At 40.9% G+C, this 23,179-nt stretch overlaps 2 protein-coding genes and 1 non-coding gene across 27 annotated transcripts in view; 2 read left to right on the forward strand and 1 right to left on the reverse strand.

Annotated features, from left to right (window-relative positions):
* The first annotated feature begins 191 nt into the window (after positions 1-191).
* TRNAR-CCG lies at positions 192-264 on the forward strand. The gene has a single exon. It is a non-coding gene; the product is annotated as a tRNA-Arg (tRNA).
* Positions 265-399: 135 nt separating this feature from the next.
* C17orf58 (C17orf58 homolog) lies at positions 400-7,410 on the forward strand. 3 transcript variants are annotated; one of them, XM_040649781.2, is made up of 5 exons: positions 400-525; positions 3,216-3,836; positions 3,959-4,039; positions 5,544-5,735; positions 6,260-7,410. In XM_040649781.2, the coding sequence occupies exons 2-5, from the start codon at positions 3,698-3,700 to the stop codon at positions 6,445-6,447; spliced, it is 600 nt and encodes a 199-aa protein (XP_040505715.1). In that variant the 5' UTR covers positions 400-525; positions 3,216-3,697; the 3' UTR covers positions 6,448-7,410. The 3 variants fall into 3 exon arrangements, with proteins under 3 accessions (XP_040505715.1, XP_040505716.1, XP_015135461.2); XM_040649782.2 differs by lacking the exon at positions 400-525 and adding an exon at positions 1,285-3,139; XM_015279975.4 differs by lacking the exon at positions 400-525 and adding an exon at positions 1,285-1,371.
* A 2,956-nt stretch (positions 7,411-10,366) lies between these two features.
* The window catches only part of BPTF (bromodomain PHD finger transcription factor), a 46,736-nt gene continuing 33,923 nt past the window's right edge, over positions 10,367-23,179 (reverse strand). For 7 of the 23 annotated variants that reach the window (XM_015279969.4, XM_015279964.4, XM_015279968.4 and 4 more), the window contains 9 exons: positions 22,240-23,123; positions 21,374-21,456; positions 19,689-19,914; positions 18,917-19,269; positions 15,432-15,605; positions 14,558-14,750; positions 14,189-14,273; positions 13,203-13,389; positions 10,367-12,583 (listed from right to left, as the gene is read on the reverse strand). In XM_015279969.4, coding sequence (XP_015135455.2) covers positions 12,532-12,583; positions 13,203-13,389; positions 14,189-14,273; positions 14,558-14,750; positions 15,432-15,605; positions 18,917-19,269; positions 19,689-19,914; positions 21,374-21,456; positions 22,240-23,123 — 2,237 coding nt within the window. In that variant the 3' untranslated portion in view covers positions 10,367-12,531. The remainder of the gene's footprint in view (positions 12,584-13,202; positions 13,390-14,188; positions 14,274-14,557; positions 14,751-15,431; positions 15,606-18,916; positions 19,270-19,688; positions 19,915-21,373; positions 21,457-22,239; positions 23,124-23,179) is intronic. The other 16 variants (XM_040649742.2, XM_040649740.2, XM_040649738.2 and 13 more) reach the window with 11 other exon arrangements.

Raw genomic sequence — 23,179 nt, forward strand, 5'->3', positions numbered from 1 at the left:
GGGCCGAGGCGCGAGCCCATCTGTGAGGGCCGCTCGGGCCCGCGCGAGGCTTAAGGGGCGGAGCGTCGGGGAGGCGCTGACAGGGGCGGGGCCTCCCGCCCACGAGCAGGGGGAACATTGAAGCTGTAGGGGCGGAGCCAACGCTGTCGGGCGGGGCTCTTACGGCACGCCGCTCGCAGCTTTTGCTGGGTGACCCAGTGGCCTAATGGATAAGGCATCAGCCTCCGGAGCTGGGGATTGTGGGTTCGAGTCCCATCTGGGTCGTGCCGCCGTTATTTTGTAGCATCTCGGTATATTCAGCGCGGGAATCTCCCGCCGGGTGTGGGCTCGGAGCGAAGCGCGTGTGATTCCGCACTCCACACTTTTGGTCGCTGCGGGAAGCTTGCTCCGAGCCCCTCAGCCGCTCCTCCTCCGGTTGCGGCGCTTTGCCGGCGGGGGTACCGAGCGCGGTGCCGTTACCGCCACCGCTGGGGAGCGGAGGGACAGCAGTGAGGTGCGCGGAGCGGTCGCCGCTTCAGTGTGCGGGTGAGCGAACGGTGAGAGGCTCCCCAGAGCGCGCCGGGCGGTCCCGGTAATTCGGGCAGCGCAATCCGACTGCCGAGCTGAGGCGGCGCACAGCGCGGTTAGCCGGCCGTGGCTGCGCTGCCTGAGGCGGCTGTCAGCGCCGGGAGGTGCGATGCGGCCGTTCCGGAGGTCACACGGAGCTTTGGTCCGGTAACGAGGTCGCCTGTTCCAGTGGGATAAACGCAGCGACCCGCATCGGGGTTGGCTTGGGGTGTAAAAGTTTGCACGTCAGCAAATAGGGATTGAAAAATAAAGCGGTGTCTGCGGTCAGCAGGGCTTCCCGTTGGGCTGGGCGATAACCGCCGCACCGGGAGCGGTCCCTGAGCGGAGGATGCTCCTGCCGCGCTTGGAGCCCTCGGGTACCACCCGTAACGCTCAGCCTTTGGGCGCCGGAGCGCAGAGGCGACGCGCGGCACAGCGCCCATCCGCCGCCTGCACAGCAGAGCCGTGTGCTCCCCTCGGAGCGATTCCACGGGCAGAGCGAGGCGCTCCCCCAGTTCCAAACCTTGGTGTGACCCTCCCGTCCATCCGTTACGCGCTGTGGGGCTGTGGGTGCGGGCGGGAGGCCGCAGCTTGGTGCTGCTCCAGGGGGCTGTCCGGCAGCGGTTCCCGTTTCCCCTAAGGCTGCCTCTCATTAGCATGAATCGGGGGAAGGGCGTAAGAGACTCCGCTTCGTTTTGAGGCTGGGGGAAAAAAAACAACAACAACAACAAACAAAACAACATCAAAACTTTTACTTCAAAATGACAACCAAAGCGCTCTGGCTCCTCTGCTTTATCATTAGATCATCTTGCAGCTCGGCGGCCGGTAAGTTCCACACGCGCAGCGGGGCTGGGGCGCATCAGCCTGAGGTGTTAGGGGAGGTTAAAGGCTTTTCCTCAGATTCTCTCCAGAGCAGCCGCTCTCCAGCAAGTTGCAGCACTGATCACGTAAAGGCTCGGGAAAGAAACATTTCAACACGTTTGCGGGTTGGGAATGTAAATTGCAGTATTTACTTTGCTGGGGTCAGGAAGAATGAGGAGCACCTGCCCGAAGCAGGCAGGCAGCTGGTGCCGCGCATCCTGCCTGCGCCGGCCTGCAGGTGAAGTTTGCCTTCCTTCTGAATGTGGGATTTCTCCATTGGTGTGTGGTCGTGCCCTTTATTCTCTTTCTCTGCACTGATAAATTATAGATCTAGAGTTTATCCCCTGCAGCAAGCTGTTGAGAACAAATGTATGTCTTATTTCTGGAGCTAAAGATGATCTATTCCATAAGGAAGAAGTCCAGGAACTGATGATGGTGCAGTTGTATTTCTTAGGTTGCAAGAGGTGGATGGGAACACACTGGTGTAACAGAACGAGGCTCAGCGCCCTGAACAGATGGGTAGGGAAAAATGAACCATTTCTCGCTACAGCCCATGACTGAGAGGGCTCAATAAACTGACAGAAAAGTGCATTTATAAGAGCCAAATCTAAAACACCTGTTCAGAGCACACAGCTTCATATGGGAACAGCTCCATAACACCCTTGCCTATTACTTTCTTTAGCTTGGACTTCTTCCACCCTTTTCTTCATGGGCATTCTTTTGACTTTATATGTGGCCAGCCCGAATATCAAGGAATCTTTCCCATGACAGCAGCTGGTGAGAGCAGAGGGGGAGAAATGGCAAGGTCAGCAGCTGAGAGTCAGTTATGGAAGATAAACCAGGATGTTGTTCTTCTGTGTAAGTCAAATATCTCTTTTCACATAAGGAGTCAGGATCAGCCTCCTACACAGCGCTAACCACAGAGAGCGAACACCCAGACAGCGGCTGTGTGTGGGTGAACTGCTCTAAAACTACACTGGCCAACTACAGGGAGGGCTCAGGCACAGGGAGAGAGAACTGCAAGAGGCAATTTCTCTCCTCCCCGCATAAAAGAAAAGTCTTTTGCTTTGAGAGCTCCCAGCAATCAAGGTGAAATACAAACTAAGCTCTAGGTAACTGTCCAGCTTGTACAAACAGTGCCATTAAGCCTGTCTGTCCCTTTGTCACTGCAGTCCCAGACGCTTCCTGTCTTTTTCAGCTCTTGTCCTCTTAGCTTAAGAAAAGGCCTGAAATAATTGTTACTCAGCAGCAATAGCCTAGCTACCAGACTAGGTCTTCTTGGACTCCCATACAACTCTGTAGTGCAAAAGTCAAAGATCCAAAACTGTGGATAAAGATCTTTTCAGTAGCGTTCAAAGCCAAAAGCCGCTGAAAAGTCCAGATGACACTGTCAACAAGGCATCCCATGGATGGGAAAACCAAACAGTTCTGTTGTCATGGTCTTTTAAACAAGCATCCCAAATGGCAATGTGAATTTTGTTTCCTCAGATGCTCCCTGGAGATTCAGGCTTTTGAGAAAAGGGTTTGTTTATAATTCATGTTTTTAATTTACAACAATAATAAAGTAAAAATGCAAATCTCCTGTGCTTTGCTCACAGCTGCATTCTCTGTATCAGGCCTTCTGTGGCTGAATACAGAGGAACGAAGAGCTCTATTTTATCAGTTGAACTGTGAGTTACACCATCATACAGTTGAAGGCCTCACTTATGGAGCAGACACTCCAATCTTCCAGGTACTTCCCATTCACAGGGGCATGGAATGATACACAATTCTGACTTGCTCTCTCCTCTTTTGTTTTTTTAATGTAGGATCCTTGCCCTGTGCTGAGAAAGCCAGCCAGTCTGTCAGCAAGTATGTGTGTAACTCAGCAGATGCTACACCTGGCCAAGCCAAACTGCCAGCCTGGGCCACCACTAGAGAGGATCCCAGCGAACACCGGCTTCTGTCTCCCACCAACCTGCAGCACCCAAAACCTCCTGAAATCTCCTCGCTCTCTTCAGACAAAAAGAAACAAACTAAGCCTTCTACAGAAAACAGCACAGGGCTGAGGAAACATCTCCTGCAGTACGGAGGGACCCTGCCTCTGGAACCTGCAACCGAGGGGCCTTCTCCCACCTCCTTTGACTTGAATCAGGCAAACAGAAAGCAGGCGGACAGGCGGCTGGCTGAGGCTGCTAACAGCGTGTCAGCTCACTTCCAGCACGCAGCATCTTCCTATCATAAGATCACATCCTTACTGGGGGCTCATCCTTTTCTTGACTCTGGAACAGCAGAGTCAGCTGATCCTAACATGCTGGATCATTTCAACCGACCAGGCAAGATAAACCCCTACAAAAGCGTTGAACTGTTGAAAATGATCAGCAAACCCTCCTGGGTCACCAACCGCCAGCCACCCAGCTTGCCATACCATTTCAGCATGCTGAAGAAAGGTAAGGGAGGAGACTGCTCCGGTAAGGAACGCTGTGAGCTTTCCGAAGGTTGGGTGCCATAATTTGAATAAAATATCCCAGAAAGGCACGTTGCTGTCCCTCAGTCTCTGTGCCTGTTCTAGGAGCCGATATGGAGAAGGCATGTCTGACCGAGTGCAGGAAGGAGAGAGATGAAGTGGAGGCCTACTGCACAAGTGAATTTGGTAAGCTGTCTTCCATGAGCTACACAGAGCCAAGGCCATCTTTGTTCATGGACTCCATGACACTTCACTTCTGCTTTTAGGGTACTATTTCACTACATATATTAAGTAATCATTAAGTGCATTAAAAGGAGCCATCACAGCTATTTGTAAGAGTACTGTGACAATAGTACCAAGTCTTACATTACTCTTTCTCCACCTTGGACCAGTGATCTTTTTCCCCGCTTCCTCTGCTTTCCACTCCAGGGCTGAAGACAGTGCTCTTGTTGCTGACCTACAGAATTGAAGACCAACAGTTTTCAATACTCTGATGTTAAACACTGTAGCTGTATAACAGCCTACACTACTTAGAACAAGTTTGTAATTTGGGGGATAAGGATGCAAATGAAAATAAATTGTAACCCAAACAGCATGCTCTCTGTATAGAGGATTCGTCATGATGTTCCTTAGGACTCATGCCTTCAGTCCTTGCATCCATGCTGATATAGCTAAAGGTGTTAGAAAATAACTTGGTAATTTTGTACTGAAGAGCATTTTCTGACTGAAGTCTTTCCTTACACTTATGACGTCAAACAGCAACTTTTTCCCACAGTATTTTAAGAGATGAGCAAAATACATGCCTACTGCTGGTAACAGATGTTTCCATTTGCAGAATATAAACATGTTACAAGACATCTGTTTTCTCTAAATGGAGAAGTCAGGAAGAGCTTTCTACAAATGTTATGTATTTTTACTATTATTATTTGTTTTACAACTCTCATGCATTCCTGTCAAACATAGGCCTTACAGTGACACCACCTTTGGACCTTTCAGCCTTTAACAAATAGCGGTCTCCTCCAACTCTTACACTGAAGAGGCCAGGTACAAAAAAAGACAGTCTGAGCAAGACATCAGCCCAGTTCCATTGCTGTGATCATAGAGAGCATTTCTCAGTTCTCTATGTTTACAGCCACAGACTGAATCCAAGTTCTCAGTGATGCAGGTAGAATCCCAGTTACCGAAGTTCTTAACACCTAACACAGCTGTGTTTTTCCAATTCCACTACTTATTAAAATCAGAAATTGAGTGGATAGCATGAAACAACTGTCTGACAGCATGACATCGCCTTCTTGGTGCCCTTGCTGCTTGATGTGATGAGGGCCTTTCCTTTCAAATCCAAAATGGCTCATTAGTAGGTTAGCTTTGGACTACACCGTGGTGTTTAAAACTTGTGAGTTTTACTTTGTCAAGTAAGTATTTTGAATATCGAGGTGAGGAACAATTCTAAAACCATGACTTCATTTTGAACCTTTTTATAAACTTCACTTAGAGCTGTAAAGAACAGAAATGCTAGTAAGTCATCACATGTCATATAATTTGAATAACTGCTACTTTCAGTCCTGCCAATTACTGCACCAAATAATTTCTGTGCTGGTATTTACAGTATTTTAAATGAGTCTTCACATTTACCCTGAGTTACCACTATGATATGTAATCTGATGCTTCTTTTTTCTTGCCCTTAAAACAGCAGTGAATGGAATTGTTTATAACATGGAAAGACTGGGGAGTGGAGTCCATTTGATTACACTTTTGGTCAACAGTGATGGACTATACAAGATGAGTCGCCTGTATATTACTCCTGATGGCTTCTTCTTCCGCGTTCACATTCTAGTTGTGGATTCTTTCAACTGCAGCAAACCATGTCCAGACTTCAAACTTGGTAAACAATCCCAGCTAAATCCACTCTACTGTTCCTCCTGCATACAGTGCAATTTTAGTCTGCCTCTGTTCAAAAGGCTCATCCTGGGTTGTGTTATTTTGGAAAAAAAATTGTGCTTAAACCAGAGGGGTTCCTTCTACCCCACTTCTGCAACTTGGTAAGAAACCCACCTGCATGGAGAAATCAGGTAGCAGTACAGCCCTTCAACTTTATCCAGTTCCAAGACGATTGCAAGGGTTTCCAGGATTGCTTAAACAAAATTAAGCAGGAGCATAAGCTCTTTGTGAATAGTCTAGTGTTCCTTCTAAATGCAGGTTTATCAAATACCAGTATTGTCCCACAAAACCTTCTAGTTGCAGTATAACAGAATAAATAATTCACATGCAACTACAACCCCCAAGTCCCACGATGTATTTTGTTAGGGTCTAACTTCTTATCTATTCATAGATCTATTGTCCTTAAAGTGAGTGCAGTGAATGAATCAACGTTTTCTTCTTAACACAGAAATCTAATTTCCCCTGCAGGCAGCAGATACATTGTGATGGGTCAGATCTACCACAAGAGAAGACAGATCCCTGCAAACCTTGTGCAGTTCCTGCGTGGGCACCTGAGGCCAGGGGATGGCTTGCTTGCAAGCAGCAGCAGCTACGTGAAGAGGTTCAACAGGAAAAGGAACCGCAAAGTGCAAGGGGCTCGCACTAAATGTACATAAGGCTTCAGTAAGCTCCTCCTATAACACAGGCAGCAGTAGAATTCACCTACCAGAACAAACATGATTTAGCAACAGTGGGAGGTAGTTCTACTGATGGCTGAAATTGACTGTGATAGCACTTGCATTTGTGCTGTAGCAAACACTAGCTGAATGTTCTGACTAGCTATCTATATGTTGTGAAACAGCACAGAAGTCCATCTACAGTAACTGGTCATAAACTTGCTCTAGCTGTTTTCACACCCCCAGACTACCGCCTCCTCTGCTGTAATGTACCCCTAATAATCTGTACTGATTGTAAAGTGAAATGCTGAAGACACAGTTCTTAGGTACACAAGAAGTAACCGTACTTCCAAGCCCTTCACCTCAAACAAATCTTAGAGGATGTCAAATCTATAGAAGATGTCAGTTGTGTTTTCACTCAAATCTAAGTATTATATACATTTGATACAAAAGAAACCAGCAAAACTAAGTATCTTTCATATTATGTTGCTGTCCTCAAATACACTTCTTTAAACAGAATTGAGTTTTCATATAAAGCTTATAAAGTAGTGTATTCATATACTTGAATAATTAACAACTAACTGAAAGCAAATCAAGTAACTACACAACACAAATGCCCAATTAGGCTTACAAATTATGGCAGAAGTTCATGCCAAGGAATGCAAAATGAGTGTGCAATTGCAAGCACATTTTGTATGCCTGGCTACACTGTCAGTTCCTTAAAAGTTCAGCTTTAGAACTGTGTACTGAATGTTATCTTCCCATGAGAACTATCAAATTTACACTTGCACATCAGAAGAGTTATTCTGAATCAAATATACAACCTTTTAGTACCATTAAGTGGTGAAGATTTAAGAATTTAATTATATAATCATTCCACAAAGGGGATCTCTTAATGTGTAATGCTCCAAAAGTCAGTATTCACAAATTCTAAGTCTTTTCAATAAATTAATAAAGTGTTCACGGAGGTCTCGGCTGTTTTTCTGGGTTTCAAAAGATCACAAAAGGTTATGTAAAAGAGTATTTAGTGGGAGCATCTCCTTGCTGGAAGGATCACCTTGTGATTTTAAGACACAGTTCAGATCTGCCTACTTCAACAGTGGAGTAGAAAAATAACTGCTAACTACTACTGTTAGTAAGGCAAAACATTCTTGCAAACCCAGTAGCTCTGACAGTATTTGCAAATATCCCTACAAATGAGCCACTAGAATCTTAACGGCAACAAAACGTTAAAACTTTGTTTTTCTTTTGAGCAATTCTACCTCAGATAAGTCTGCAGCTTGGTTTAGGGTCACTGAGAAGCTATGGAGCAGTGGATGTGGGATAAGTCGCACTGTATGAGATACTTCTTGATCTGGAATAAGAGACAAAATACCAACAGTGAACATCATACATTTTAGGACCTAGCAGACTGTCACTATAGGACATAAACTCACCAGTAGTTTGTGTTCATCTAAGATATACCACCTCACTTCTTCAGTGTGAAAAAGGTCGTATGGAGCATAGCGTACATAGGTGGAATTTTCCCAAAACTTAATTAAGAGGGCTCTTGATTTGGCAAAAATGACTGTTCCTGGCAATGATTCAAAGCACCGGACTGGACTGGGTGGGGCAGGGGAAGGAAGGAGGAAGGTTAGATGTGCATCTCAAGTTTCTGTGTTTCTATTTTCAAATGCAGTCCAGGGACTAATGAGCAAGTCCCAGATCAATCATCTGCCCAGAATAGCAACTACACACCCATCCCCACCTCCCAGACATTACTGCAATCTAAAGCAGGCAAAGCATGGGTGTGAAAATACAACCAAAATGAGATGTGGCCATAGATGTTATCCTGGAAAAGAGACATCCAAATCCAAAGTGAAAGGCCAGCAACTGACACAGCCTCCACTGCTACCTCAGGTACAAGTGTTGCTCTAGAAGCAAGCCTGAAGAGCAGTGTATTCTGTTCTCCCTGTTTGCATTACAGGGTCATCTTCTCTTCCCTTTCCTTCTTGGAAGGTATTCCTTAAAATATTATCACAACAGCCAAGCAAGAAGCCACGGCATTTCTCAGCCCAACTGAAATACAGCCGGAGGGGAAGCATCACTAGTTTCCCCTCCTTACCAGGCCTATCACATGCTGCAGTATGGAAGAAAAACACTCTGAATCACGTGGAATTCTAAAATGTAGCACTTACCATTAAAAAAACCCCACAGCGTTAACTGCACTGAAAAGAAGATATTACTTGGAAGCAATAGCCACTATGCTGTTAGGTATCTCACAGAAAATCATTTTGTTTCTCCCCCAGAAGAAACGTGAACATTCTGCAGCCAACACACAAAAATCCAGTGTAGAGCAATGCTGTCCTTCCCGTTCTCCTAGGAGATTATTTGTGGCTTTTGGGTAAGCTCAGCTTTTTAACCAACTTTAAATCCACGTTAACTGTTTCATGAACTAAATGCAGGTCATAAGAAATTGATTGAAAGTAGTTTGAGAAACAAAAATCCAGCTAGAATGCCTCACATTATCAAAACCTATGTTACAATACGTGACTATTTTGAAACTCTGTTATTTATAAAAAAAACTTAAAAGGAAGATGACTGAACAGAGATAACAGATCTTAGGAACTTACCGTGCTTTTAGGAAGGTGGGAATTAATTACTCAACGAGGCTTTCAGCGAGATAAAGTCATGTGCATGGATTATTTCCCCGATAAAACTGATTCGCTAGCTATTATACCTGATCTGGAAAAGCCAAGACCTGTACAGCGTAACATTATCAATTGTTTCATTAGAAACACCACCAAATCAATGTCAAGCACGTTATTTTATTTGTCTAGGATGATGTGTCCTTTAAGGTACAAAAAAAGTACTCTTCAATTTGCCACAAGTTGTTAAAAACATAGCAATCTATTGCCTACAGGTAGGAAAGTTTCCAATGTCATATTTCTAGATGAATAGTACAGAAATAGTGCGAAGTTTTGATGAAATGCAAGGTATGTTAAAACACTGTTAGAAGCTGTGGTTTTTTCCTTTCTGCATTAAAAACACAATGCATACAATATGCAGCATTTTTATCTTAAATGTCAAGGACAACATAACCTAAATGCAACTACTCTTCTTTAACTTCAAGAAGCGTAAATGGATAATTGTTTTCACACTCAGTTTTCACATATAGGTTAAATGACAACATTTGCATGTACAAAAAACATGGGTTTTATTAGATAAAATTATCCCAGAAGTATCTTTACACCTGAGCCTGTGAGTATAAGAAAGTGTGGTCAGTAGCAACATCTTTAAGAAAAAACAACAAAGAAGGTTCTTGCATAGCAAGGTGTGAGGTTAAACCCAGAAGGAGCTTACTCATACATCAGGGAAATCCCAGCTCACTGAACAGAAGTTAACTGTGAATTAGTGCAAAAGCTTAAGTCAAATGGTTGGAGAGCTGCATATAAATCATGGCTCAGTAACTGTAGATAAAGGAAATACAAGAAGGTCATTTATGCAGTATGCAAGTGAGAAAGAAAAAGAAACATCTGCAAATTGCATCTTCTTTTGACTTCAGCTTATCCTTCTTGCCAGCAACTTCTTAGGCAGGAAACAACAAAGCCATCCACAACGCCCCTCATAGATGTACTTACACTTGGTACTCTACAGTTCTAGGGTACTTGGCAAAATATCACTTAACTCAGCAGTGGGCAGTGACATTTCACAAAATACTTCCTATCACGTTATCTGTTACAGTAATTTTGGCACCACTGTAGGAATTTTATAAAGGGATAACAGCTGCTTAAGAACGAGAAGTTTTAAATGCTACCCTTGGAGCCAAGTCAAGTCAGATCTCCTTTTCCACTTCCCTCCCCACTTACTCGAAATACCTTTCCAACAGATCCCCAAAGCATTACAAACATATCAGCGCACATTCAAAGACACCTACATGTGTGGGGAGAACAATTATCTCCATTTATTTTGTTTCATATACATCCATATTTTGAATTTTAATACAAAAGAAAAAAATTAGAATCTGACAAATGTTTACAAACAAGATACCTTCAAATAGATTTTACTCGTTTCAGTCTGGTGCAGAGTAAATGACAAATTGTACTGTTATATTCAAGGCAACAGAGTCTGTAGTCCATGACCACTTAGCCCAACCTTTATGCAAGCTTAATTGTTCTGGTTTGTTTTTAATCTACCATGAATGACAAACTCATCGTTGATTCCCAGTTCTGTGTGTGTGCACATGTGTACATAGCAGCTCCTTTCATAGAAAGAAAAGACATCTAGAGGTCTTCTTGTACTTTTACCTACAGGAATCATGTTAAGATACAGAATGGATTACATGTGACCGGGGCTGGATTTTATAAGAAAAAATAATTAGCTGACAAATGAGGGCAGCAATAAAAAAGCGTCTTTTTTGCAACAATAAATAAATACAGTCAAAGTTTTCTGTGTGGACTTTAAACCAGCTTCTTCACTGAAGAACAGACGTGGCATTTCCATGGAGTTAAACTTGACCCCATTTACTGTATCTTTTTTCTTGCTCTTTCTCTCTCTCCTTCAACAAAACAAAGTTTTCCTGCTTCTGCCACAATAGTACAACAATTTGATCTTGACAAGAAGTGGTGCTGCTGATTTTTATTTCTTTGTCCTTTGGACAAAATAAGCCAAGGATATAATTTGACTGTTGTGACCAATAAAAACGCAGTTTACATCAAGTCTTGTCTGGATAACCTGACTAAAAACATCTGGCTTCTTAATTAAAAATTTTCAGACAACCAGATTCTTGCTCGTTTGTTAGGTTAACACGCAGAACTCTAAGAAGCTGTAGACTGCAGTTTGTTGTTATGGGACCTGCAGAGTACAGAAGAAAGTGAAGAATTAAGCACCCTTCATTTTGGGAAACACAGTTGCTGCAAGGTGTTGCCACAGGTAAATCACTGGGAGGGAATTACCACTGTGTTGCTTCCTTTTTTTTTTTTTTTTTTGTCTTAACTGTTCCAAAAAACCCACTTGGTTTTCCCTGAATTTTATTCACATTTTCATGTCCGGTACACAAATACTTCATTGGTTGCCAAATACAGTGTCACTGGAATATTTCAAAATGCCTGAAATCAGTTTTATTCTCATGCTTACATAACAGCAGTACATCAAAAGGAAAGGAAGAAGACAATTTATGCGGGTGAATATTTATAATAAGGTGTATTCAGCTTAAATTTATTCAAGAAATCCTTGGATTATCTTAATAGAAAAAACTGAACCAGGCATATTAAAAATCACATCTTTGCTCATCAGTGTTCAGCAGAACTCCTCTTTGACATCCACAATTTTATTAGTGACTGAAAATAAAGCAATGAAATACATGGCTTCCAAGATGAATTTTTCATTTCTCTCAATGCAGTATTCCAGGAATGGGACAATTTTATTTTTCCTGTTAACACATTTGCATTTAACCAGCAGGATTGCTGGTAATAGTAAAAAATGAGACTCAGTGTTTACTTTTTAGACAAATGATCTGGATTTTTAGGGCTATTTAATGTTATTGAATTGTACAATAAAAGAAATTTCTGATTCCAGTTAAAACAGTTCAGACTAAAGATATCACAATCTGCAAGAGAAGAAAGGACACAGATGGTATAAATGAAAGACAATAACAAATAAAACACAGCAATGAAATTGTGTGAGCAGTGGATGCTGGATAACCAGCAAATGCATGATGAAAGAAACATGAGTTGAGAACTACCTAATTAAGATTATTACTACGGTATTACATTGGGAAGGAAAAATGCTGGTATAATCCATTTGGTCTCACATCCTCTCTCATCGGTATTACTCTCATTGGATTAGAGCTTCCACAGCAGTAGGTATAAAGCAAAGTGTTCAATTTACTTAATTACAAATGAATTTAATCCTGCGTTAATATCTTAGACTAGGAACCTTAGTTTTGACTGTTACAGTCAGATGGACAAATTCCACTACCGTACACATACAGATTTCTGCATAATGCTGGAAGGCATTCAACATTTGTAATTCAGTTACAGTTGGCTCATGTTGGAGTACAACAAGGATGTAGATGGACAATAGAAAAATCCAAAGTACAGTGGCCTATTCGTTTTCAGAAATGTCTACGTTAGGGAAATACTCTTCATCAGTCTTTCTACAGAAAAACATTAGAAAAGAAAACTCGATTTTAAATACTCAAATTTGAATTGTATTTAGTTTTCCATCTATCTTTAGATAAAGTATATTTATTCTCTCTGAAATAAGGTGAGTTATAAAACCATTAGAAAAGGTATTAAAAAGCGAACTATTTTAAGTTCTTCCATTGAATTACAAGCCTCACAGAAGAACAGTCTCTTCTCAGCATCTAAAAAAACTTGGTGCACTGCAGAACATAATTAAATCTCAGAACAGCACAGTGTATGTCCTGCTGAGAAATGATTCTCATTTAAGTTTTCTGCAGCTATGACTTAGGGTCATCCAAGTTTTCTATGGGTATTATACTAAATTTGTATACAGCATCTCACTTTGAATGAGTATTACAAAGTAATCTGAAAAAAAAAAAAACCAACCAACCATATTTAAGCCTTAATGTTGATTGAAAATGACAGTCGGCTGCTATAGAACAGTTTTTTTCCCCTTTAAAAGAAAGGCAGTTGTCCAAGTAAGTGCATGGACAAGCAAATCTTTGTATGAATGTAAGGTAAGCTTCTAAAAGCATTAGGGAGATTTTAGGGGACCACAGAACATCTATGATTAGGAACATTTTAGCTTACCTGCTTGCCTTAAATCCTTTTAGTTTCTGTACAAAGAATGATTCAAGAACTTCTGCACATTGGTAAAAAGGAGAGTCACTTGGATTGTAGTAACGACAGTTATCAAAGATTTTGGTCATATCTGCCACAAACTCTGTGACCTTTTTGTAGTAACGTTTCAGTATTCTTTCTTCCATGGTGGCAAGGTCTTTAAAAGAAAGCAAAGATTATTAAAACGAGGCATTTTCATCTTCAACAGAAGTTAACGTTATCAGAGTGCAGGAAACAAAGCCTATAGAGGTTTAGTTGTATTTCCAGGAATGCAAGTCGTGACACATTAACACCAGTAAACCTCCCTTAGAATAAGTACTTATGCATGAATGTGTCATGTGCAGCTGAATTAAAAAGCACAAGGTGATCTTGCAGATGTTGGTTTCTTACAGGAAGCTATTTACTATTCCTGAAGAAATTAAGGAAAGAAAACAAAAGTGTGAAAAAAATCTGGATTCCTGTATTTCACTTTCCTCATAGCCCTTACTGGGACTGAGTCAGACGTGTATACCTAATCCTCTGATCACCTGAATTCATGACTTGCCTTAAACGAATTTTGTGTTTCCACAGGAACATGCATATTTACCACATGGGACAGATGAAAGATTTCAAGTGCACAACCACACAAAATACTAGTGCTCCCACTCCTACCAACTAGATACATTAATGAGACAGGAATGGACAAAGTAGTAATTGCTCTGTTTTAATGCAAATGTAAATTAAAAACAACGTTTAACTGAAAAAACAATGACTTACCTTTGGAAAATGCCCTTGAAGTGCTTATTTTCAAACATCAGTTATGGAGAATGTGTGAACACAGAGGTGGGCAGGATTACCTCGTGTATTTTTACACGTGCATATTTACTTGCAGTACTTACAAGCATAATAGGTAATGAACTTGGTATTCCTAATCCCAAAACTACTTGCTCATCATCAGATTATTCTGAAACACTTACCCATTGGTTCTTTAATAACACCATAATAATCTGGTGCATCATTGGGATCTACTGGTTCTAAGAATGGCCAGGCCATCTTGTGAGCCTGTCAGGAAAACAACAGGTAATTAACAACAAAAAATTAGCACTCTTTAGTAGATACTTTCACTAAGAAGTGGCGATATGCTGAACTAAGTGTTCCACAGTACAATAACGCCAGTTAAGTTGCAGCTGACACGGTGGCACTTTGCACAAAATAAGGTCTTGCTGTTTGCTTTTTTTAAAAAAAAATCTCACACAACTGGAAGAGAAATCAGAACACACTCCAAGACTCAGGAGATACCTCTTACACAGTAAGGCATCCCACTCTGCTGCAGTTTGTGTTCTCACCTGTAAAGAGCGTAGTACTCTTCTTAACCCTTCGTAATCCTTATCAGTTAGCGGACTGAGTACAGTCATGGCATCTTCTGTGGACTGACATTGTGGACACACATACTCATCAATGAGATCAGCCTCACTTTGCAAAATGCCAACACACCGACCATGATACCAGTTCTGACACCGGTCGCAGCCAATGTAAAATCTGCAAGATCCAAAAATACGTTAGTGACTAGATTTATTTCAAGATCACATTTACAAACATAAACCTGCAATCCCTTGCACACAAGATACTTGGCACAAATACAACAGTACGGCACGTGACATTTTAGACTGACAAATTCTAATTATGTTATTCAAACTGCTTTTGTATTTACAGACTAAATTACAGAACGTTTCACAATTAGTTACTGAATTTTCTGCTACACACTATCAAGCATTCAAGGTTTCAAAATCAGTCATCTGCTTTAGAGCTGAAAGGAACAGTAATGCCAGAAATATCTCCCAAGAAGTATTCCCAAACAATTCGAGGTACATTTGGTGCAAACTGGACTACAACTGGGCTCCTATTTCACTCTACATGAACATTTTTCATATGGAAGCATCAGTCTTGTAGTTGAATGCTCAAGAGGGTATTTACGACTCAAAACCTTACAAAAAGATGCCAATCATATACCCCCATGCTAAAGTTATGCTTTCTATCCAGATCAGACTATAGCACAAAAAATCCACCGAATACCACATTTGACAATTACTGAAAATGAATTTGTATTACGAATGAATACATTATATGCAGAATAACTTTTTTCTTTGTAAGGAACAGGTAACCAAAGTCAGAGCAGTTTGCTACCTAGACATTAAATAAGAGGTTCTTATCAGAACTCACTGTGACTCATCATAAGGTGTTCTGCAGATACAGTACAATTCCTCACTGCTGCCCTCTTGTGCCCGTTTACAATCATTACAGATGTACACATCCATTTTCTTAGCCTCCTTTTCTGTGATGCCAACACATTCTCCATGATACCAGTTAGTACAAAGATCACAGCCAATATAGAACCTAAAAGTATTCACAATGAAAATGACAATGTAATTGTCATTTCAAATGGCATGGCACTTTCCCCTGCATTTCTCTCTGATGCACTTTCTTGCTGGCCTACTTTCTTCAACGTTCTCTTGTTTTCCCTGCTTCCCAGCATTCTATTCTCACAAGCTAACATCTCATGCTGCAGCTATGCTGTTGATAAGGTCACTTGGGTCAATTTTAAATTGACAGTTCATTGAAATGCACATCAATATGTAACCAGACCTTGACAAAACCGGTCTAAAAACACATCTCCAATGTGTGCGTGAAAATTTGTAAAAGGCACAAAAAGACAAGGCCAAAGGAAAAGATTTACATTTTCAAAATTGTAGCTCAAAAGCTACTTAAACACTTCTTTAAGATTTGAAAATGTAGGTCTCAGTTAATTTAAAAAACAAAAGCAAAGCGCAAACACCAGCTAGGAGTTACAAGTACACTACAAGGAACATGCATAACAGCCATGTGTAGGATACATATTGGTATAACATGATACAAAAAAAATCTGTGTCAGGACATGGCTGTCATAATTTTAATTGAGGACGTGGGGGAGGCAGGCTGAAAAACAGAGATTCAGCTACTCAATACTGTGGTAAATTGGTATGTTGATCATTTTTCAGAGAACAGTGCCTACTCTCAGACAGCTACGTGACAGAACCAGATGTGGTATGACACAACGTGAAGGGAACCAGATACAGAATCATGTGAATGGGACCCTGCACAGAATGATGTGACAAAACTCTAAAATATTATGCAAGGATGTTTGACATTTTGTGTATGGATACCTCAGAACACACCTATGACTCATGGAAATCAACCAGATGGGCGAAGTTATGCATTCATTCTCTCTGCCTAAGCAAAAGCAAGCTGACCCTGGGGACCTTCCTAAATTTTAGAGACCATCAACCACCTGCACTATGCTGCTTTATCAGTTTCTGCAGCCCTACCTAATTCATCAGTCTCCAGCCAACCACCGCTCAGTACACACCAGCAGGAGGACAGCAGCTAGCCAATGCTCCACGAAATGAACACCCCTGCCTTCCTGGGTGTTTGCTCAAGATGCTCCAAACCTACCTTTGCATTTTCAGTCAGACACATCCTAAAAACGGCACAAACCAACCTTCCATCAACAACGGATCAACGCGGCTCCTTCTAACAGCTGTCAGCAACAACTCAGTTGTGGTCTTTTTCCCAAAGGGGATCAGACCTAGCTGCTCCTACCTGCAGCTAGAAGCTAAAGCAAAACTCGCCACCAGAATGTTAAACAGGCTTCACATTATGCTTTAACTAATTAGTTGGAATATAAGTAGGAATCTTAGAAGGATGTCCTTGTTGACCATCCTCCATACAACATACATAGAAGCCTACAACCCTGGTGTGAAACCAGTGAGAACTAAATGTAAGGGCCTTGCAATAGAGTAAGTAACACACAGAATTACCTTTGTGGACTTACTAAATCCTAATGAGTACAGGGCATTTGAAATACATCTCAAATAATCTTTTCAGATTCACATCTATCCTCTTTAAAGCAGAAAAGAGACACCAGCACAAAGAGGAGTACCTGATGCCTACATGAGTGTATATACATACATATAAACAATGTTTACCAGGAAGCTCTTTTAAAATCTGCCTAATTGCTTTCCAAATAGTGAAATCATAATATAGCTCAATGGTACAGTCATCATTTTTAGGAACATAACATTCAGAATTGACAAGAAGCAGAACAGCAGAATCGAATCAGATTGCTCAGGGCACTGATCAGTTAGTAACATCTCATGTCTTAAACTTTTATTCTATGTATTTAAGCACACTTACTGATTCAGGACACCAAAATTCACACTATGACCATATTTTTATCAGCTTACACAAATGCCCACTGAAATAAAATGAAAACCAAATTCTTTTGCTCACAGAATTTGTTCATCCCGTCTTAATTTATGACAATTCTACTGCTGACTAACAACAGCAGTGCTCATACAGACCAGTGCTCAGCATCACAACAAGAGGAGAGCAGGTATCCTCCTCCTCGGTTTTCTGTCTTTCGGTGAACTTAACACAGTATTCTTATTGAGACAGGCAAGATACACATGCCTTAGAAATAGCAGTCAATTACAGACCAGGACTCTGGGAGTCTGCAATTTACAAAGAGATGCTAGCACAGATAGCCTACAATTTCCCACACTGATGTAACACTGCAATGGTCAGAACTACTGAGCACCTAAGATTTAAAAAAAACAAAACAACCCAAAGGCCTCAACTGAATTTAGTAATTGTAACTAAAAAAAGAGGCTATAAGGAACTGTAGGAGATTCTCTAGTCCTGACCCCAAGTTTGAAATGAGAAACCATTCCTGGTATGAAAACACTACTCCATCTCTATGGTTCATCTCTGTTATCAGTATTGAAAGCACCACCAAATGGCATCAATTAATACTTTTTTGTATCATCACTTGTTAAGCAGATTAAATACTCACTTGGAACTGGCCTGAAGTTGAATTTCTTTTACACACGTATCTAGACAGCTATCAGATAGTAACTATTACTAAGGATGTTGATCACTTCTAGCTTCAGCAGAAATGCATAACACTGCCCCCTGCCATCCACAAAATCTTCTACTCCAGCATTTAGTAATGTTCTTTGCAAGGTTTGTATATAGCATTTCCTCATTCACAGAAGTATTTTTCCTTGTCCATGGAAAGAAACAAACCACAGGGAACTGCAGTTTTCACTTTGTCAAATGCTCACACACTTAATCTTTGATCAAGCTTGGACCGTACATTAATATACAAAAACTATTTCAACCCAAAACATTGTCCAAAGTGAACTGCAGTCCAGTAACATGGAAGCTCCTTTACTGGCTAGGAATTAAAAAAAAAAAAAATCATTTATTGGAAGACGGTACCAGAGCTATTTCTAAAGAGCATCAGCCACCTGTTCACAAGAAATTGCTCAAACCAAACTGTCACTTGCTTCCGAGGCAGAGGCAAAGGGCAAAAAGAAAGAATAACAGAGTGGAGAAAAAAAAAAAAGAAATGTGCATGTGAGACAGAAAGATCATACAATGGAAACATGCAAACAAGTAGAAATATCAGTTACATACGTTAATAGGTAAATCAAGTCTGTTAATAGTTTTGTAACTGCTAGTGAAAAAGAGACTTCATTCTCTACACCTTACTGATCACTGCAGTAACACTTGATACTTCAGTTCTAGAACTACCTTACCACTGCTAGCTAACCACTAAACCTAAATCTAACAATACACATTAAAAACCAATGGCATTCACTACTCACTTAGACTCATCATAAGGCGTTTTACAGATGCAGTAAAGCTTTGTGTCCTTCTTTGTTTCCTTTGAGGTAGTAGAAATCATTTTCTTTTTCTTTGACTTGGAAGCTGACAAGTCTCTCTCCTCATCTCGCTTTCTCTTCTGGGAGGATATTGGCACTGGGACTGTGGTGGAGGAGGAGGAGGTGACGCTGGCTGTGTGGTGCTGTGGTGGCGATGGCAGTGGTGGCGGTGGTGGTGGTGGGGTGGCAGAGGCAGCAGCTGCTGCTGCGGCAGCGGCTGCAGCTGCTGCAGCAGCAGCTGCCTGGGCTTTTTCTTTTTCTTTCTTAATTTTAGTCAAGTCTCTCTTTAGCTCCTCCTGAAGTATATTAAACAAATAGAGAGGGAGGCACTTCACACGATTATTCCAGAACAGGTTTAAAACACAGACATATATCCCCATGAGTAATCAAAAGAAAAATAATTCAAGTCTTCCCAAGGTGCAAACTGTTAATGTGTACAACCTACAACATTAAAGGACAGCACTCTTGGCACACTATGCTGGCTGCAGTTCTACAAAAACTGTTTAAGGAAACAAGGTAGTTTCAGCACAGGTGAAAAACATAAAGCATGAAAAGGACACCCGTTGGCTTTGCAGAGAACCATGCATACAAAACCAGAACTTCTTTCCATATGTTTCCTTAAAAGCTCACTGAGAAAATAGAGTCATTAGAAGTTAATGCTGAAACATTGTCCTCAACTTAAAAATCAAGTAAGTCTGAGAATAACTGTCCTTACCTGCACTTCAATTTGTAGTTCTTTGTCCAGAAGTGCTCTTTTTTTCAAGATTTCAGCTTTGAGCTGTTCTTTGTGCTTGAAAAGTAGAGCTGACAGCTTGGTAGCATTCTGTTTACTACGCTTCTGCTCCACACTCTCTTCTCGCTTTCGTTTCTTAGCTGCCTGCTTTTCTTCTTTATCTATCTTATCCAGAATATATTTCATCACTTGGTTGCATACAATCATTCTGGTGAAGAAATAAAGAAAAAGTACATTGTGCTGAGCTGCCTCTCTCTCCCCAGTTAAGAGAGCAGAATCATTTAGTTTTCCAGTCTCTGGAAGCTTCAAGCTAAATTATTATGTTTATTAAAATTAAATGGTAGATTTAGTAATGTATAGCTCCCACTCATTCTTTACTAGATCACCAATGAGAGATATCAAGTAATGAATTTAGTCAAACATGGCTGATATCAATTTCATTCAACGGATTCCTGCCTTTCCCCTACAAATTTCCCCTACTCCTAACAAAGTTTAGGCTTCACTACAATCAGAGTTATTTTTACTCAGCTTAGTTTCCACTGACCCATTGTAAAGAGCTGGATTTTGTTTATTCTGATGCAGGATGAAAGCCATGCAAGCTGGAAGCCTGTAACTTGCTGAAAACTAATTCTCACCTTCCACTGAGCACCAAATATTACTAAGTTTTTGTGTTTTGGCATAGGGATTGACAAATATTTTTCAGCGTAAAGGACTGAATATAAATAAAACTGTTTTAAATTTCCTCACTGCTGGCAACAAATGATTATTTTTCCATGTTTGCTGTACAACCAACTACAATCCTCTTTCCCTGCTTACTTGTTCTATGTATTTCACTTATTTTGCTTTATTTTTCCAGGAGATGATAAATATACTTTGATTTCCCTTCCTATTCTATTTTAAACTTCCTAGAAAACTAAATTCTTCTTGTTGCCAGAGTGACCACGAAGAATAACTCATTGACAACTGAACTGAAATCAGACAAAATAGCACTGGATAGGAAGAGTAGCTGCTGCTACTCTTGCACTGTATGGTGCTACATCTAGCACTGTAATCAACAAAGCTTTTAGTCTACTTTGATGATAAAAAGTTTATGAAAAACACTGTTTTCTTACTAGATGACAACACACAATTGTAGTTATGCAACTATAGCAACTACATGAGATGACGTCAAGATAAACTCAAGATAACTGACAGACTCCAACTTAGCGTTTAGCAGCTCCAAGGAGGAAATCTAGTTTGTTGAATAGTGCTACCTTCCAACTCTTCAATTCCTTTTGCAGAGTGGAATGTATAATGCTAAAATGAGACTAAGTGATGCCAAGGGACAAAAAAAATGGAAATAAACAACCATAATAAAGGACAAACTAAAACCAGGCTTTTCTGCAACAGAACCATTCATTCTCTGCTCTCTTTAAGGATGGATTTACCTTCAATTTAACAATTATGGCCAGCTCCAGACACACGCATGCAACATCTGTCTTGAAAACATACTATCAAAGTAAAATTGGGAACATACAGGATTGATTTGGAATTCTCACCAATTACTTTCATGTGTTACTTTAACCAATTTTAAAATAGCAATCTCTTTTCAAGCAGGTGTTTATAGACCAGTTTTATTATACATATTAAAAGTTCCAATCTAAAGATACACCATGATGCATATTCACCTCTGATTTTCTTCCCTCTCAGTTGGAGTCAGTGTCTTCTTTTGTTTCAAGTGTTCTATGACAGCATTCTGTTTCATAACCACCTGCAGGATGACAGAGAACCCAAGACAAAATATGAAAACTTTAGCTGGTATTTCACAGTACTACTGGGAGAACCAGGACACATTTCCTAAGTTAAAAGAAAAAAAGTAGCATTTATTTCATAAGTGAAAAAATGGAATTGATTTTATCAGGGCAGCACTTGTTTAAAGTAATTATTTAAAATTTGAAAGCTTTTAAAATGAAATTCAAAATTGACACCTTCTCCACCTCCCAGAGTAGGATATTTTGTTTATGCACAGTTTAAACCTAGGGACTAAACATATGTTGACAGTATTTCTTCAGTGATGGTACTTTTATTTAAGAAAAAAAAGAGTAAAAAAGAAGGTAAGATTCTATTATATAAATGTTGGTTTTGTTTGTATGTTTTTAAAGCCCCGCAGCCATCCAACAGCATTACATTTCAGATACCTCTTTGAAACCTCAGTTCCTTATAGCAGGCAACAAAAGTACTGTACATGTGTTCTGAACATCAGCTCTCCTATCTATAACCTATCTTTCCTGAACTGAGAATAACAATACACTGTCCCAGCAGCTAGTGGTAAGCTGAATCAATTTGCCAAAAAGACTGCAAAGATGGTACAACTGACTTGATGTGCTGAATTAATGTAGAATATTTAATAAAATTGCCAAAACCAATTGTATGCTAACTTTGAAAGAATCAAATTAACTGCCTATCAAATGTATTAACATTATTAACAAGAACAGGCATTTAAAATGAAATTTCTTTCATTCATTAAATTTTTATTTTCTTCTGTTAACTTTACCTGTTTCTGGATAATGTCACTCTGATTAGAAGCCTGAAGGGTGTGCTCACGTTTAATTTCTATCTGTTGCTGCTTTTTCTTCTGTTGCTGCTCTCTGAGCTGCTGAACTCTCTGCAGCTGCTCCTGAACACTAGCTGCTTGAACTGTCACCACATTCTGAATCTGGTGAGCCTGTACTGGGCTACTTTGTTGAATCTGAATAGGTAACTGAAGCTTGATCTGCTGGGGCACACTGCCTTGTTGGGCTTGTATCTGAGCCACAACATGTGACTGAAGCTGAGAGAGAACTTGGACTTGTTGCTGAAGCTGAGGCACTGTAATAACTTTAGTTGGAGGCTGCTGAAGTTGCAGCTGAGGACGAGTTGGGGATTGCACAGGAACCTGATTTAAACTTTGAGTAGTTGGAAGGGTTGAGACCGAAGTCTGAACCTGAGGTTGTAATTGCTGCAGCTGAGGTTGAATTTGTATGGGAGCATGGGGCTGCATCTGAATCTGTTGTTGGGTTGTAGTCTGCACCTGAGCTGGTTGCTGAGGCTGGACTTGGGACTGGCCTTGTGGAAGGACTGCACTCTGCGGCTGACTCTGGACTTGCGTTGGAGATTGTCCTTGAGCCTGGGTCTGCGCTGGAGACTGCACCGGAGATTTAGATGACTGTGTTTCAGGTGTGACTGGAGAGTCAAGAGATGCTGGAGTTTGAGATTCAAGCTGGGTCTGAGTTTCAGGCTGAAGTGGTGGCTGTGGTGCCTGTGGCTGGGTGGGGGACACAGGTTGAGCGCTCTGATTCTGTGCTTGAGGCTGGGATTGCTGCTGACTCTGAGGCTGCGGCTGAACTGGCGGCAGCACTGATGCCGGCTGTGCCTGTAGAGCTTGCTTCTGCTCTGTAGCTGTGCAGGATTAAAATAAATTTCACTCACTTCAAATGACAAGTCTACCAGCTTTA

The sequence above is a fragment of the Gallus gallus genome, chromosome 18 (genome assembly GCF_016699485.2).
Source record: "Gallus gallus isolate bGalGal1 chromosome 18, bGalGal1.mat.broiler.GRCg7b, whole genome shotgun sequence".
Taxonomy (NCBI): Eukaryota; Metazoa; Chordata; class Aves; order Galliformes; family Phasianidae; genus Gallus; species Gallus gallus.

Excerpts from the sequence above, each read along its gene's own strand:
- C17orf58 (XM_015279975.4), top strand. The coding sequence starts at position 1,308 with ATGACAACCAAAGCGCTCTGGCTCCTCTGCTTTATCATTAGATCATCT. Across the intron at positions 4,040-5,543 it reads CTACTGCACAAGTGAATTTG|CAGTGAATGGAATTGTTTAT; the intron begins GTAAGCTGTCTT and ends CCCTTAAAACAG. Across the intron at positions 5,736-6,259 it reads ATGTCCAGACTTCAAACTTG|GCAGCAGATACATTGTGATG; the intron begins GTAAACAATCCC and ends TTTCCCCTGCAG.